Raw genomic sequence first — 17,404 nt, 5'->3', positions numbered from 1 at the left:
CTTTGTTGTCGGCAACATCTTTTCTTTGCTTTTTCTTTGAACTGTCACCTCGCACCTCTTACTTTTGAGGTCGCGCCTTTAATTAAAATAATTTGAAAGTTTGAATTTGAATCTCTGTCTAGCATTCGATGCATTGCACCAACTCTGGATTTTTTAACATCGCACCCTTAACTTGAAAACGTTAAAAGGCTAAAATCCTAAGTCCGTAGCTATTCTTCACATCGCTCCTCGTACCCCTAAGTTCGGAGGCTTGACCATTTTGAACTTTTCACATCGTCCCTTTACCTTGAAGGTATGTGTTTCACATCGTCCCTTTACCTTGAAGGTAGGTTTGAATTTTAAGTTCATCAGCGGTTTTGGCATCGCACCTCGTACCCTTAGGCTTTGGAGGATTGAATTTGAACCGACTGCTGGAATACGACCGTGTGGGAGTCCGTGGCCCCCATTTAATTTCTGGTCGAACCCGGAATCATGAAATTAAATCATCACATTTATTCCGATCATAATTCTTTTGAAACAGTGTTTATAGATTCATTGAAAATCCTTCCGACATTTCAAGGATAATAACGCTTCAGGTGCTCCGCATTCCACGGGTGCGCGAGGACGTCTCCTTGCAGATCGGCCAATACGTACGTCCCAGGTCGAACTATGCCCTTGACGTCAAACGGGCCCTCCCAGGCCGGATCAAGGGCACCCACATGGGTTTGGACCCTCCTTAAGACCAGATGTCCGACCTGAAAGGTCCGAGGTCGAACGCGGGCGTTGTAATGTCTGGCCATTCTGCCCTGATATTCCGCCAGGCGTAGCTGGGCCATTGCTCTTCTTTCTTCCAACAAGTCGAGGTTGAGGAGCAGCGCTTCCTCATTTGCCGTAGGCTCGTAATGCTCTACTCTGTCAGATGGCATGCCGATCTCAACCGGGACTACAGCTTCGGAGCCGAAGGCCAGGGAGAACGGGGTCTCACCCGTCGATTCTCTTTGGGTGGTCCGGTACGACCATAGAATCTCTGGTAGCTCCTCGGCCCACCTGCCTTTCTTGGAGTCCAGTCTAAGTTTGATGCCTCGCTTGATGATCTTGTCGACTGCCTCCACCTGCCCATTTGCTTGCGGATGTGCGGGGGACGAGCTAAGGTGACTTATGCCGAGCTTGCTGCAAAAATCTTTGAACTTGGCGTTGTCAAACTGCTTCCCATTGTCTGTCACAATGGCCTGCGGTATACCAAAACGACATATGATATTTGTCCATACGAAGGACGTGACTCTGGATTCCGTTATGTGGGAGAGCGCCTCGGCCTCGGCCCACTTTGTGAAGTAATCCACAGCAACCACAGCGAACTTGGTCTGGCCCTTGCCCAAAGGGAAAGGACCAATGATATCTACCCCCCACTGCGTGAATGGCCACGGGGCCGAGATGGGGGTGAGCAGCTCGGGAGGTTGGTGGATTATGGTTCCGTAGCGTTGGCAATTGTCGCAAGTTCAAACGAACTTCTTGGCGTCCTGGCTGAGGGTCGGCCAATAGTATCCTTGTCGGATCACTTTGGCTGACAGCGACCGGGCGCCTGAGTGATTGCTGCACACTCCTTCGTGGATCTCTCTGAGGACGTACAGGCCCTCTTCAGGGGTTAGGCATCTCAATAGGGGCAGGGAAAAGCCGCGTCGGTACAATGCTCCACCTCGGACAACGAACCGAGCTGCTCGCCTTGCCAACTTTCTGCGCTCCTTGGGGTCTTGTGGTGAGTTGCCCCTAATGAAGTCCGCAATCGGGTCCATCCATGAGGATTCTGGAGCGCCGATCTCCATCAGATCTGGCTTTGAGATCGAGGGATTATCTAAGATCTCGACGGGGACCGACCTGGCCAGGTCGGTCTCGTATGCCGATGCTAACTTGGCCAAGGCGTCCGCATTAGAATTTTCTACTCGTGGAACCCGGCTTACTTCGTAAGTTCGAAACTGGGCGAGGTACGATCTGACCTTGTCCAAATACTTCTCCATTCAGGTGTCTTTGACTTGGTACTCGTCCTTGATCTGGCTTACAACCAGCTGTGAGTCACTGAAGACCTTAACACAAGAGGCCCCCAATGCTCTAGCGATTCACAGGCCGACAATAAATGCTTCATACTCAGCCTCGTTGTTAGAAGTCCGGAAGCCGAACCGCAAGGCATACTCAAATCGCTCGCCTCCTGGTTCGAGCAAGAGGACCCCGGCTCCGCACCCCTTCTCATTAGAGGATCCGTCAACATAGATTGCCCACGGTAGGTCGGACTCGCTCAGCTCGGAAGGTGGTGTGAGCTCGGCTATGAAATCTGCTGCTGCTTGTCCTTTCAACGCAGTTCTAGGTTCGAACTGGATGTCGTACTCACTTAGCTCCATTGCCCACTTCATCAGGCGTCCAGAAGCTTCTGGCTTATGGAAGATGCTTTTTCGGGGCAAGTTAGTGAGCACCACCACCGTATGGGCTTGAAAGTATGGTCTAAGCCGTCGGGGCGAGGTGACTAAAGCGAGAGCCAACTTCTCCATCTGAGGGTATCTAGTCTCAGCTTCGGTCATAGCCTTGCTTGTGTAGTAGACCGGGTTTTGCCGCGCTTCCTCTTGCCTGATTAGGGCCGAGCTGACGGCACTATCAGACACTGCTAAGTACAATTGGAGCTTGTCCCCCGGCATGGGCTTGGCGAGCAAAGGTGCCGAACAGAGGTAGCTTTTCAATTGCTGAAATGCTTGTTCGCACTCCGCTGTCCATTCAAATGGCCCTTTCTTTCGTAGGACTTTGAAGAAAGGAAGGCACTTATCTGTCGATCTTGAAACAAACCGGTTCAGGGCCGTAATCCTGCCATTGAGGCACTGAAGCTGCTTCAGCGTCTTAGGTGCCTCCATCTCGATCACGGCTTTAATCTTTTCGGGGTTGGCCTCGATTCCCCGGTTGTTCACCATGAAGCCAAGGAATTTTCCCGAAGAGACTCCGAAGGCACATTTAGCTGGGTTGAGCTTCATTTGATATGCCCTCAGAACCTCGAAGGCTTCGGTCAGATCGGAGAGATGCGACTTAGACTGCTTGCTCTTGACAAGCATGTCGTCCACATACACTTCCATATTCCGGCCGATCTGCTTGGCGAACATTTTGTTCACCATTCTCTGGTAGGTCGCTCCTGCGTTCTTTAACTCGAAGGGCATGACCTTGTAGCAGTACAGACCTTGGTCTGTTATGAAAGCGGTATGACCTTCATCTGGGACATGCATCTTGATTTGGTTGTAACCAGAGTAGGCGTCCATGAAGGTGAGCAGTTCGTGCCCGGCTGTGGCGTCCACGAGCTGATCAATCCTCGGCAGTAGGAAGCAATCTTTCGGGCATGCCTTATTTAAGTTCGTAAAATCTACGCACATTCTCCACTTTCCGTTAGATTTTTTAACTAATACAACATTGGAGAGCCACTCGGGATACGAAATTTCTCTTATGTATTCAGCTTTCAAAAGTTTGCTAACTTCCTCAACAATTACATCACTCCTCTCCTTGTTTATAGGTCTTCTCTTTTGTTTCACAAGTCGGAATGATGGATCTATGCTGAGGCGATGCGTCATAATTCGCGGGTCAATGCCAGGCATGTCCTCATGGGACCACGCAAAGACGTCCGAGTTGGATCTGAGGAAGTGGATTAGCTCCTCTCTGTCGGTGGCCCCTAGCTTGGTTCCTATGCTTACCTGCTTCTCGGGACTAAGCAGAGGAACAAGCTCGAGCTCCTCAGTGGGTGCGGCAAACTCCTTTCTCGGCAGGTCGGCCTCGAACTCGAGCGTCCCGTCCCTACCGGTGAGAGTTTCGAGGGCGCAGACCGAGGAACCTTTGAGTGCGGAGGCATAACACTCCCTCGAAGCGGTCTGTTCTCCTCGGATCGTGCCCACGCCATTGTGGGTGGGATACTTCAAAACTTGATGAAGTGTCGAGGGAATGGCCCGAAATGAGTGGATGATGGGTCTCCCAAAGATGGCGTTATAGGCCGATCTGCCGTCAATTACCACGAACTCGGCCATTTGGGTGACCTGAGTTTGATCCTGCCCCAGCGTGACCGGCAAGTCGATGCAACCCTCTAGAATGACTGATTCTCCAGAGAACCCAACCAGCGGCGGGCTTTTCTTCAATTGCGACCTCGTCCATCCCAGGGCGAGGTAGGTCGGTAAGGACAGGATGTTAGCAGATGCGACTCCGTCTACCAGCACCCTCCTGACCACCACATGATCAATCAAGGGAGCGATCACAAGTGCATCATTGTGGTGCAGGTGGACTTCCCCCAAGTCTGCACCGTCGAAGGTGATTGGGTAGGTCGGCCCCTGCTCCCTGATGATGCACATTTCGCGCCTGGCTGCACGAGCTAACTCCTTTCTTTTATGTCCGGACTGACCCCCGCTTGGCCCTCCGAAAATGGTATTGATGACCGCAGGTCGGTCAGTGCGCCGGGGCAACGTCCTTGAACGCTTTCGCTCTTCCTTTTTCTCTGCCGAGCTGGTCCTGGGCTTTCTCACAAATTTCTTGAAGTAGCCATCTTGAATTAGATCCTCAATTTGATGCTTCAACTCCCAGCAGTCTGACGTGTTATGGCCGTGCTCCCGATGGAAGCGGCAATACTTGTCCTTGCTGCGCCTCTCCGGGGCTCCCCGAAGCTTCTCAGGACGATTGAGTAGTTTTTCCATTCCAGATTCCTCGATGTTTGTTAGGATCTCGGAAATTGGAATCGTGGTCGGGGTAAAGCGTTCGTAAGGTCGGCTCCTGGTAGGTCCGCTCTCCGCCCTTCGATACTCAGCTCGGCCGCTGGAAAAGGATCCCTTGTCCTTGGACTTGGGATTTTCTCTTTCTACATCTTTTCCACTTCTGCCCCGGCCGATCTTTCGTTCCGGTCGGCCGATTTTGGTTCGGAGGAGCTCCTGTCCATCGATGACTTTCTTCGCCTTCTGAAGCACCTCGGCGAAGGTGGCCGGGGCCTCCTCCCTAAGTTTCACCGTGAGGGCTTCGTCGGCTAGACCGGTGAGGAAATAGCACATGGCCGAGTCATCGGAGCAGTGTGCGACCTTCAACTGCTCCTCCTGGAATCTGGTGACATATTTCCGCAGCGTCTCACACTCCTTCTGCCTGATGGTGGCGAGATGGGTCGCTGTCTTTTTGTCATAGTGTCGAGAAGAGAACTGGGCGAGGAACTCCCTTCTCAGCTGAGAGTAGGTCGAGATCGACCTGGCTGGCAGTCTCCGATACCACAATCGCGCGCTGCCAGTAAGCGCGATCTGAAAGGCGCGGCATTTGATTGCGTTTGATGCCGCTTGGAAGTCCATGAGGCCTTCAAAGACCTCAACATAGTCCTTGGGGTCCCTCGACCCATGATAAGGCTTCACGGTAGGAGCTTTGAACTTCAGAGGGATCGGTGCTTCCAAAACGTCCGAGGTGAAGGGCGATTCTCTCAAGTCGCCATCGTTTAGTGAACCTTCTCTCTGCTCACATTTGGCCTTTAAGGCCTCCACCTGAGCATCGATCTTGCCCCTCAGTTGGTCGAACTTCTCCCTTGTGATCACCCCTGCGGGAGTTGCTGGGTTGTGAGAGGATTTAGCCTGCTGGTTGGAGCTCTTGTGTGAGCGGGATGGTGACTGCCCTTTTCGGAGAGACGAGCCTTTCTTTCTGTTGAGATGCTCACGGAGGTCTCCCCTCTGGCGAGTGTACCCCTCGCTCTCGTTGTCTTCGGGACGTTCCTCCTCGGCTGGGTCTAGGTGGGAACACCTTTGCTCGCGTACGTCCACGCGCGTCATTCGATTTTCAGATCGGGACCCTGCGCCTGCAGCTAGTATCATTTCGTTATACATTTCCTCCATGGACCGCATTCGTATGCACATTGCCTCCATCTCTCTCTGGAGTGCATCAAAGTCCTCACTTGTTAGAGCTGGGGCTGGACCCCGGGCACCCTTCTTAGAGGTCCCACCTCGACCACGGGTGGCCTTGGATGTCCTCGGGTGCGCAGACGGTAGGGCAGGCGCGGTGATCCGTGCCGACCTGCGGAGGGGTTTTGTTGCTAGGCCGTCGTGACCTTGCCCCTTTACCGCTGCTGCTCCGACCTCCCTCTGGTGGGCATCGCTGGCAGCTAGGGTCCTTCGATCCGCCGTATTGGTCGAGTTTGCGGGTTGAACCATTTTCGCTCGTGTAATGGTTTAAAAGGATTGGGATGACTTAGATTGTCAGCTCCCTACAGACGGCGCCAAATGTTTATGCAAGGATATGCACAACAGTGTATTTCTGATTGCAGCTCGAACTCGGCCTCCGGACCGATCTGAATACTTGGGCGGACCTGCACAAAAAGGTGAGCACTCCGACGATCAAGTCAGTATAGGTCGGATTCCCAGTTTAGTTCGAGGTTAGAAATCATCGTCCCTGATCGTGGAGTGAAGTCCTCTACTTATGGGTTGTAGTCCCGCCAATCTCGCAACTGATACACCCGGTAATCTCGGGATCGTCGGTTACACCTGGTAATCTCGAGACCGACGATTATGCCCGATAATCACGCCGCTGACAGTAGTTCGCCTCGGCCCCCACCGAGCTTCCCGGTAGGTCGGACCTCGACCAGATTCACCTCGGCCCTCATACTTAGCATCTGTCAACGCCAGTAGTGGTGATCTCGGCCGTCCGAACTGGGCATGGCTCATGAGTCATCTTGGAGCACCAATAGGGGTCCTCCACGTGTCCAGGATATTCTCTTCCCGAAACACATTTTATGATTTAAATTTATTTAATATAATTTAAAAATTATTGTAATTAATGGCGAGTAACATACTTTTAGAATTTAAATTTTATAGAGAAATAAAATTGTCCAAACATAATTTCAAAAGGTTGTAGATTTTTTTAGTCTATTTTCGCTAGTTATAAATTTTAAAAATAAGTTGAAACTTTTTTATATTCAAACTTTCACATTTTTATCTTTTCAATCGGATGCATATAATTATCTATTTTAATATACTTTTATATTTCTATTTTTGAACTTTACTTAAATTATTAAAATGCTATAGTTTTTGTAATTCGTTATTAACTATATAATTAAAAATAAAGTTATTAGTTTTATAATTATTTTTTAGAAATATAAATATATCTATTTTTTTTAATATAACAGCTGCAAAATGAGAAATTGAAATTTAACCATCAATGATTGAAATGGTAATAAACATCTTATCCACTCAAACATCCTCAGAGTGAAGGGACGTAAAGATAGAGTTGAAAAATGTATTTGTTTTTGTTAGATTAAGGGTAGGGATGGCAAAAAACCCCACGGGACTCTATCGGGTCGGGGAATCCCCGATTTGATCGGGGACGAGGTCAAATCGGGGATCCCAATCGAGATCCCCGACGAAGACGGGGTCGAGATAGGGTGAGGATTCCCTGCCTCGTCCCCATCCCAAAAATTTCGTGGACGGGGGTGGGGATGGGATGAGGATGGCCCTCGAGCCCCACCCCACCCCGTTGCCATCCCTAGTTAAGGTTGTGTTTAGGAGTGATTTTGGCACGATCAAAATTACTTTTGTCATTGTCAAAATCATTTACCTTTCTATTATTATGTTTGGAAAATTAAAAAATTGATTTTAGGAAAACTTAAAATCACTTTAAATGGATGTTTAAGATATCAATTGGATGGTGATTTTGGAAAATTGGGAAATTGACTCAATTGACCTGAAAAAGTTTCCATTTTGCTCAAATGACCTAAATTATAAAAATTGACTTAACTGACCCAATTTTAACTTTTCTCACATTTCAGAGAGTCTGTAATTACGAATATACCCCCAAATGAATTGAACTACAACAAATCTGCCGGTGAATCACGTATGTTGGTGTAATTAAAACCATGGACGAGTTCCACTTGATTCATGGCCATGAATTTATTAAAGTACCACCAACTTAATAATTCCCCACCAAATTTTTGTACTATCATTTATTATATACCCACACGTTCTCACCGAGTGCAGAGAATAAAAGTATGTTTCAGTCTGTATTGTCCAGAAGCACATGTTTCACGTGGTTTTGAAGAACTTTCATACCTTTTCCAACATTTTTCACATCTTGAATCCATTAAAAGAAGTCAATTTTTCATCTCTGACACCTTGAACGATGTTAGTTTTTTATTGGTTCATAATATTGTTTTCGATTCGTTTAGAATATGATGTATTTAGTTGGAGTAAATGAAATTTCTGAATTTTTCAGTATTTTTGTGGGTAAAAGAAGTTACGTAAGTCAATGATTCATGGCCGTGTTTATTCGTTTAATGGCCGTGGTCAATGGTTTTATGATTAACGGCCGTGGTTTTAGGTCGATTGCATATACATAACCTTGATCAGCTCACGACCATGGTCCATTTTGTCGATTCGTGACCGGGGTGTTTATGACCACGGGCGTGGTTGTGTGATTAATGGCCGTGGTTCTTAATTGTTTGATTCATGGCCATGGTTGCAAATTTCCTCGGCCGTGGTTGTGTGATTAATGGCCTTGGTAGCATGTTCCTTCGCCGTGGTCCTTTATTATTTGATTCACGGCCGTGGTGGCAAATTCACGGTCGTGATTCACGACCTTTATTATTATTTGATTAATGGCCGTTGTGACTTGTTCCCGGGGTCGTGGTCCTCTAATGTTCGATTAAGGGCCATGGTTGTATGTTCCCTCGGTCGTGGTCCTCTAATGTTCGATTATGTGCCCCCACTCGTGTTTGTGCTTTATATTATGGTTGTGTCTGAAACTAACACGATCGTGGTAACTTTGATTACTTATTACTTGTGTGTTATTATTATTCTCCATGTAGGATGCGTCGACTATTTGTGATATATGGTGGCAAGTGGAACGAGGCTGGTACGGTGTACGAAGGTGGCGTCGTGGGTGGGCTAGATGTTGATGAAACAATAACATATGCCAACCTAGTAAATGTCTTGCACATGCTTACTAGAATTGATCCTGACCAATTTGATCTTATTTTACAGTGCGTATATAGATTTGATTTTCGGTATGAAGTCCCGAACTATCTAATATTTGATGACAGCAGTTTGAGATTCTATTTGAACGACCCTCCTGATCCGTCACAAGTACCCTTGTACGTAACCGTCGTACCTAAAGCATCATATGGTAGTGGGAGCAGGAGATGAAATAATTTTTTCGAAACCCAAACATCGTCTTCATTCCCATACTACCCAAGGCAGAATGATCCATGTTTTGGCCGTTCTATTTCTATTGACTCTCCTCTGGATGATGTCAGTCTTTCCTCATTTGTCCCACAGATTACACCATTAGCCGATAACATTATCCCATGTAACCTAAACGAAGACGAATCTCTATATTATGGTCAACTGTATGAGAACGAGGTTGAGTACAAATTTCAAAGTGATGATGAGTATGATTATGACGAATATCGTACCGAGGATGGGGTTGAGGGCGATGGTGGGAATGGATATGACAATGGGGAGGAGGATGAATATCATACCGAGGATGTGCTTGACGAACATTATGAGAATGAAGGTCAACATGTTCATGAGTCGCATACAGTGAGTGGGAATGCACCTTATCAAACAGTTGAAGAAGTTGTTTCACGTCCGATGCAGAATATCATAACTGGCAATGTGTCCGACTTCATAGGTGAAATTGCTGTTAAGGGTATTTTCCGTTCGAAGGAAGAACTACGCTTCAAACTGTCTGTGCTAGCTATGAAGTTGAATTTCGAATTTAAAGTTAAAAAATCGACGAAGACATTGTTCACTGTTGGATGTACCGAGCAAAGTTGCAAATGGGGTTTGCGTGCAAATAGTATTCAAGGTGGTGACTCATTCATCATTTCGAAGTTTAATGATGTTCACAAGTGCAAACGTGAAGTACTGAACCATGACCACAGGCAAGCTCGGAGTTGGGTGGTTGTCAGCCGCCAGTACAGACCTAAAGACATTATTAACGACATGTGAAAGAACTATGGGGTGAACATTAGATATGAAAAGGCATGGCGGGCGAAAAATGTTGCCTTGAATCTGCTAATGGGGTCACCTAAGCATTCATATACTTTGTTACGCAAATATGGTGAAGCATTGAAGGCTATTAATGCAGGCACTGTTTTTGGAGTGGAACTGGAGGAAGATAAATATTTTAAGTACGCGTTCATGGCCCTAAGTTGCTGTATTAGAGGGTTCTCCAGTTGTATCCGTCCAGTGCTGGTGATAGATGGTGTACATCTCAAGGGTAAATATAGAGGTGTTATTCTTATTGCTTCTTCTGTTGATGGCAACAATCAAATATATCCTCTTGCCTTTGGACTTGTCGATCAAGAGAGTGATCAATCATGGACTTGGTTTCTGAACATGGTCAAGACGTGTATTGGAGAGGTCGATGGGTTATTATTCGTATCTGATTGACATGTGTGCATTACGAAATCTGTTAGGCAGGTCTTTCCACAAGCGGCTCATGGAATATGCATGCAACACTTGCCTACGAACCTGAAGGACAAGTTCAAGGACGATGCCATGCAAGAAATGTTCATATTAGCGGCAAAGGCTTGCCGGAAATCAGAGTTCAGATACTATTTCTCCCAACTAGCAGGATTTCCAAAGGTCCAGCGATACTTAGAAGGAATTGGTTTTGAAAAATGGACTCGTGCATTTCAACCGGGTTTGAGGTATGACCAAATGACATCTAATATTGTGGAGTCTATGAATGCAGTCCTTGTCCATGCACGTTCTCTGCTAGTCACTACACTTCTGGAACATGCTCATGTACTCTTACAACGCTGGTTTTACGAGAGGCGAACATACGCATCCAATCGCGAAACCATTCTCACTGACTACGGTGAGAATAAGATGCGTACTGCAGAGAACCTCTCTCGTACTCATTCCATCACACCCATTGATCATCACGAGTTGGAGGTTAGCAATGGACTAAAAAGGGTGCGTGTGAATTTAAATGCAAGGACCTGTGGATGTAAAGAATTTGACTACTTTCAGCTTCCTTGCTCCCACGCTATTGCAGCGGCCACCTATCGGAACGTGAACAGGTACACACTATGCTCACCTGCATATACTCTTCAAACTCTCATTAACGCATATGCCGAACCTATTTACCCTCTCGGCGATGAAGAAGATTGGATATTACCTGATGACTTCGTCGACCGTATGGTGGAGCCCCCAAGATATGTTCCGCGCGTTGGTCGACGTCAAACTGTACGAATTCCATCTGTTGGGGAGACCCGCCAAGTCCACAAATGCGGTCGGTGTGGCAACATGGGTCATAATAGAAAAACATGCCACCAACCACTTAGAACTATAGATTGAGACATGTAAAACATTAATTGAACTAGTAACCTATTTTGGCAAATGTTGTACTCTTATCTATTATTCGACAGAACCAATTGATATATTTTTCATTACTCAGCAGACTAAATCGGTTGAAATTGTTGGAACCAAACGAATGTTATACTCTTTTCTGGAAAATTTAACGGCCGTGAGTTTATCGATCACGGCCGTGGTTGTGGTTCAGATAAACGGCCTTTAATTTCAAAACCACGGCCTTCAATTTCTGAACCACGTACATGAATTCTCAACACCACGGCCTTTAATTTCTGAACCACGGCCATGAATTCTCAACACTACGACCTTTAATTTCGAAACCACGACCTTCAATTTCTGAACCACGTACATAAATTCTCAACACCACGACCTTTAATTTCTGAACCACGGCCATGAATTCTCAACACTACGACCTTTAATTTCTAAACCACGGCCTTCAATTTCTGAACCACGTACATGAATTCTCAAACACCACGGCCTTTAATTTATGAACCATGGCCTTTAATTTTGAAGCCATGGCCATGAATTGATATCTTTTGGCCATGAAGTATCTCAACCACGACCTTCAATTCTATCCAACACGGCCGTGAATTTCTTCATCACGACCTTGAATTATTGACACCATGTTCGTGAATTATGAATATTTCGGCCGTGGATCCTACATTGTTTTGAATAACTTCTTACTCAAGTTGTTTGTCATCACCCGTGCCTGCTTTTATCTTAACAGTTCCAAATGCAGTATATGAACAACATTCATATATTTAAAAAATGCATTCAACCGTATACGATTCAAAGAATAAAAACATTCAAATATACAAAAATAGTATTTAACTATTACAAATGTACTATTCATACGATACATTTGTTCGCCCAAAGCTGAACGGCAAATTGCCGCCTAAAGAATGACATCCTAGACTGTGTTAAGGTATCTAAGCTAGAGGCAGTCGCATCATACTCAAAAAATTCAACACAAAATATACCACAGTCACCGCCGCCTTCCTGTTGGGGTGCTGATACGACTCTACGGATTCGCCATGGTGTGAGTGGTATATTCGGCTTGTTTAGCTGAACTCCGGCCATGCAGATCAGTGCTGGGATAATAGTTATCATCGGCTTCAGGGCCTCTTCCAACTTAGGAAGTGGTGTCAAGGACATAAAGGAGTCCCACACAATGACCTCACCCTCGTCGAAGTCGATGCATATCATTACCCAATGCATTCCACCGATATTGTACGGTAGATAAACGGCATCGACATCCATCCAGCGTTGGTCGTAGTCCGAGTGAGTGCCATCGATGTAGTTGAGCAGAGTCTTTGCTTTTCCCTCCCAATCATAGTTTGTTGCAACCCTCGAAGCAATGACGCTATGAGATTGCATGCAGGCATAGACACCATCCGTACGTCTGAGGAAGTTCTGTAACGAGAACGACAATTGAATAAAAGGCGAATATATATATTCAGGTTTCTGGTTTTTAAAGCTTACCGCAAGTACTTGGTCCCCAGTGGTGAACTTGGGACGACATAAGTCTGGTCGCAGTTCGAGCTTCTTACGCACGAACATGACCAACGAATCGACTACCTGTAAAGACGAACAACAACGTAATGAAGGTACAAACATTAATATACCCAAATTCAAGCATGGAAAGCAGTTGTACCTCACACGAACACCATTTGTTTGGTGTTAGAATATCCCGAAACCATTGCTTGCCTCGTTGTGCGTAGCATGTCTTCCGTGTTGCTCGCGGATTACTGGCATCATCCAACCACTTTTGAAATTTAGAGTCTTGTTCCTTCGGGATCTCGGCGACGGGATTGTAAACCATGACCTTCTTTCGTTTACCTCCAACCTTAACTTCGAAGGACCCATGAAGCTTCCATGGTGTTTTCCTCTTCCGTTCCCCCCGACGAGGTGGAGGGGGATCAAATGGCTGTGATAGAACGCGCACGTCATCTTATGACCGTGTGCCACGTCGGATGAGGTCTCTTGGGGTTGTGATTGGACGTCGAGGAGCTCATCCGATTCGGTGTCCGAAAACTCATCGAAGACTTGGTCCTGTAAAACAATATAGTCATTAAGTCAAACTGTAGTTACTAAGTGAAATACAAAGGAACGCTGATATTTGTACTTACCTCGGGTGTCTGTGGGACTGGTACGTCTTGCGAATGTTTGATAGCTGGCTGCGCCACACAAGGTACTTCCTCAGGTGTTGGTGGGACTGTTTCCGAAACGTTGAAATGTTTCGTTTCCACCATTTCCCTTTCTTTCGAAGTCCCAACAACGTCATGAGACACTTCCGTAGCCTCCAGTGCATTCCCCATGTCTCCAACCTCACCTCCTCGGTCGGTAGGCTCCGCTTCCATTGCTTCGTTGTCTTGGTCGGCCCCATTTCGATCGTCACGCTGTTCGTCCTTATCCTTTGTCGGACTCTTGCTACCACCAACCGGTCCTGCAGAATCTCCATCGCCGGTGTCATCTCCATGTCCAGCATTGTTCTTTCGAAGAACGGAAGTATCCACTGCTATTCCCTGTATGCAAGCATAATGTCAGATCACATACCATATAGATGGACTAGAAAACATTAATGGAGTACGCACCTTGACTAGCCGACGCAAGAACTTCTGAATGCTCTTCAAATCACCTTCCATGCCAGCGACACGATCGTCCATAGAAGTGACTACCTGTTCCACATTCACAAGTCGCGTATCCATGGCCGCCACCTGCTCAGTCAAGCTCCTCAAGCCAGACTTGCATTTGCAGCGATGCTTCTTGGCACTCGTCGTCTTCCTCTTACCTCTCACATCTGTATCCATGGTCGGGACATCAGGATCGGCATGGGTGGCGTTGTGCTGCGCGTCATGACCTTCCATTTCAGACTGCACTTGCCTGCTTGCCTGTTCCTCGTCACCTAAGTCGTCACTGGATGGTGGCTCAAATTCCCTTTCCATGAACCTCTCCTCCGCTTCCGTTACGATAAGTCTGATAGCCACTTTAGCCTGTACACAAAACATACTCGTAAGAGCACGTTATATGAAAATAAATATCATATATATGTAATAGTAAATGATCTCACCGATGTGGACTGGAATATCTCCTTCTCCATAACAACCCACGCAGGTGAATGCCCACACTTCCACTTAAGTATGCGTGGGACAGCATCCGGTTTTATAGGATGCGCAACCCGACCGGTCAAACAGGATATTGTTTCGTATCCCCAAACCTGTATCAACACGACGTATGACACATCACATAAAATGAATAGGATATAATATAAATTAAAACTAAAACAATCACTGTAAAATACCTGGAATGCCTAGGGGAAACCGTACAGACTATATGTCTTCCTCAGCCCCCCATCTCTCCCCTTCTTCGTCAGGGCACGCTACAAACTTTTTATAGTCTTCTCGAAAGACATCTCAGCCCAGTCATAATTACAGCAAACCTCTAGGTCATCCATGACTCCTAAGAGGCTATTATCCAACTTCAACGTCCTATCCCTTCCAAACAAGACAAGCTCAACGAATAATAACATTGATATCTTGACTGCATCAATGTCATCCTCGAACTGCATCACCATATACCTCGCCTCAAACTCACTTAGTAAGATATCAACTTTGTCATCAAAGTACAACTTCCTAAGCCTCTTAGGAGAAATGTCCTTACGAATCGGCCGTCTACTATATTTCAGGCCCGTTATCAGACAAAATTCACTAAATCCAAAAGATACTCTATTACCAAGCACGTCCATAGTAATTACGTCTGCTCTACTATTCTCCAACTCCCTAAGCAACAGGTTATGTATAAGTGGCCCATTAAGTACGAGCTCTACGTCTAGCAAATGGCCGAAAATGGTCTTCCTAAACATACTAAGTTGCCTAGGGATTAGTTTACTCTTAATAGCCTTTACCGTGCTCCCTATGTGGGATAGGCAGGTCAAATTGGCTGAACGATAGCTAGAGGGAGGAATCTTAGGTACCATCTCCATTTTATAAACCTGAAATACAAATACATTATTCAGCAAGCCAGAACGCAAACAAAGAAAGGAACCAATGAAAGGAATGGATGAAAACTCAAACATAGAAAGGAACAGATGAAAACCCAAAAACAACATAATCTGTCCAAATTCATGGGCTTAACATGACCTAGGTAGTGCAAATTCAAGAAGGATATTGATTCTGTCAAATTTCAAGGTCACGACCATGGCCGTGGTACGACCGTGAATTTGGACAGAACCAATGCCGTGGTACTCTTTTTCATGGCCGTGGTCAAGCAATCATTTTAACCACGGCTAAAAACCATGCCCATGAAATTTGCGTTGAACCACGGCCGTTAACGCGCCCATTAAACCTTCCTTCTTCCACTCTAGAAAACCCACACAACGATAACAAACGTAGCAGAAAACGTTCAGCCCACACAAACCCACGCAAACACAACCGAAAACAGAAACCCCGAAGCCCTAAATCAAAATTTCAACCACAAACGCAAATCATAAACAAAAAACGCTGATTTCGAGCCCTACAAGTACCGAAAATACTAAATAGGTTGCCATGGAAGGAATTAATGGACGAATAACGAAAAAAATCGCAAATGGTTATGTATAAGTGGCCCATTAAGTACGAGCTCTACGTCTAGCAAATGGCCGAAAATGGTCTTCCTAAACATACTAAGTTGCCTAGGGATTAGTTTACTCTTAATAGCCTTTACCGTGCTCCCTATGTGGGATAGGCAGGTCAAATTGACTGAACGATAGCTAAAGGGAGGAATCTTAGGTACCATCTCCATTTTATAAACCTGAAATACAAATACATTATTCAGCAAGCCAGAACGCAAACAAAGAAAGGAACCAATGAAAGGAATGGATGAAAACTCAAACATAGAAAGGAACAAATGAAAACCCAAAAACAACATAATCTGTCCAAATTCATGGGCTTAACATGACCTAGGTAGTGCAAATTCAAGAAGGATATTGATTCTGTCAAATTTCAAGGTCACGACCATGGCCGTGGCACGACCGTGAATTTGGACAGAACCAATGCCATGGTACTCTTTTTCATGGCCGTGGTCAAGCAATCATTTTAACCACGGCCAAAAACCATGCCCATGAAATTTGCGTTGAACCACGGCCGTTAACGCGCCCATTAAACCTTCCTTCTTCCACTCTAGAAAACCCACACAACGATAACAAACGTAGCAGAAAACGTTCAGCCCACACAAACCCACGCAAACACAACCGAAAACAGAAACCCCGAAGCCCTAAATCAAAATTTCAACCACAAACGCAAATCATAAACAAAAAACGCTGATTTCGAGCCCTACAAGTACCGAAAATACTAAATAGGTTGCCATGGAAGGAATTAATGGACGAATAACGAAAAAAATCGCAAATATAAGTAAAAAAAGACTTATTTTCTTGCCATAAAAGAGACTTAAATATGAAATAAAATGTACTAACCTCGAAGTTTCGGATATGGGAAGCGATTTGGAGCACGATATTGACTAGTAGAGAGTGAAACAGAGGAAATTGAGGGAGTGTAAATCGAATGGGCGAAAACGAAAACAAAAACGGAAGAACAGAAAAGAAGATGGAATGAGAGATACGAACAGTTTGAATTTGAACTGAGGGGTATAATGGTCATTAAATTAACGGTCGTGGTACTCTTTTTCATGGCCGTGATCAAGCAAACAATTTAACCACGGTCCAACCTAGCCCATTAGTTGCCTTTCATTAACACCACGGCCGGAGTCCTATAGTTCACGGCCGTGGTGAAGCAAAAAATTCGTGTTACTTTTCTACTAACCAAGGTCAAACTAACAATAACCACGGTCAAAACCACGGTCGAACCTGTCCATTAATTTCCTTCCCTGTTAATTCGTTTGCGACTTCACCTGCATTTCAGATTGAGGCTAAAATAGTAATTTAATCCTTCAATATTCTATTCAAAATATTAAATTGGGTCAGTTGAGTCAAATTTTTTAATTGAGGTCAGTTGAGCAAAGAACAAACTTTTTTAGGTTATCCATGCCAATTTCTCTGGAAAATTAGTTCTACTTGAATGTCATTTTTCAAAATCACTAATTCTACCATCACTCCC

General features: G+C 45.6%; 1 protein-coding gene across 1 annotated transcript; it reads left to right on the top strand.

Annotated features, from left to right (window-relative positions):
* Positions 1-10,013: 10,013 nt before the first annotated feature.
* On the top strand, positions 10,014-11,300 carry LOC111022536 (uncharacterized). The gene is made up of 2 exons (XM_022299700.2): positions 10,014-10,324; positions 10,415-11,300. Exons 1-2 carry the CDS (start codon positions 10,014-10,016, stop codon positions 11,298-11,300), a joined length of 1,197 nt encoding a protein of 398 aa, XP_022155392.2.
* The last annotated feature ends 6,104 nt before the right edge of the window (positions 11,301-17,404 follow it).

The sequence above is a fragment of the Momordica charantia genome (assembly GCF_013281855.1).
Source record: "Momordica charantia cultivar OHB3-1 chromosome 2 unlocalized genomic scaffold, Mcharantia_2.0 BLBB01000002.1, whole genome shotgun sequence".
NCBI classification, from domain to species: domain Eukaryota; kingdom Viridiplantae; phylum Streptophyta; class Magnoliopsida; order Cucurbitales; family Cucurbitaceae; genus Momordica; species Momordica charantia.
Note: the sequence above shows the minus strand (reverse complement) of the source record. Positions and strands in the feature narration are given on the sequence as shown.

Bases quoted from the DNA above. Each gene is read 5' to 3' on its own strand.
- LOC111022536 (XM_022299700.2), top strand. From the start codon at position 10,014: ATGGGGTCACCTAAGCATTCATATACTTTGTTACGCAAATATGGTGAA. The intron at 10,325-10,414 runs GTTTCTGAACAT...GAAATCTGTTAG, and splicing joins AGTGATCAATCATGGACTTG to GCAGGTCTTTCCACAAGCGG.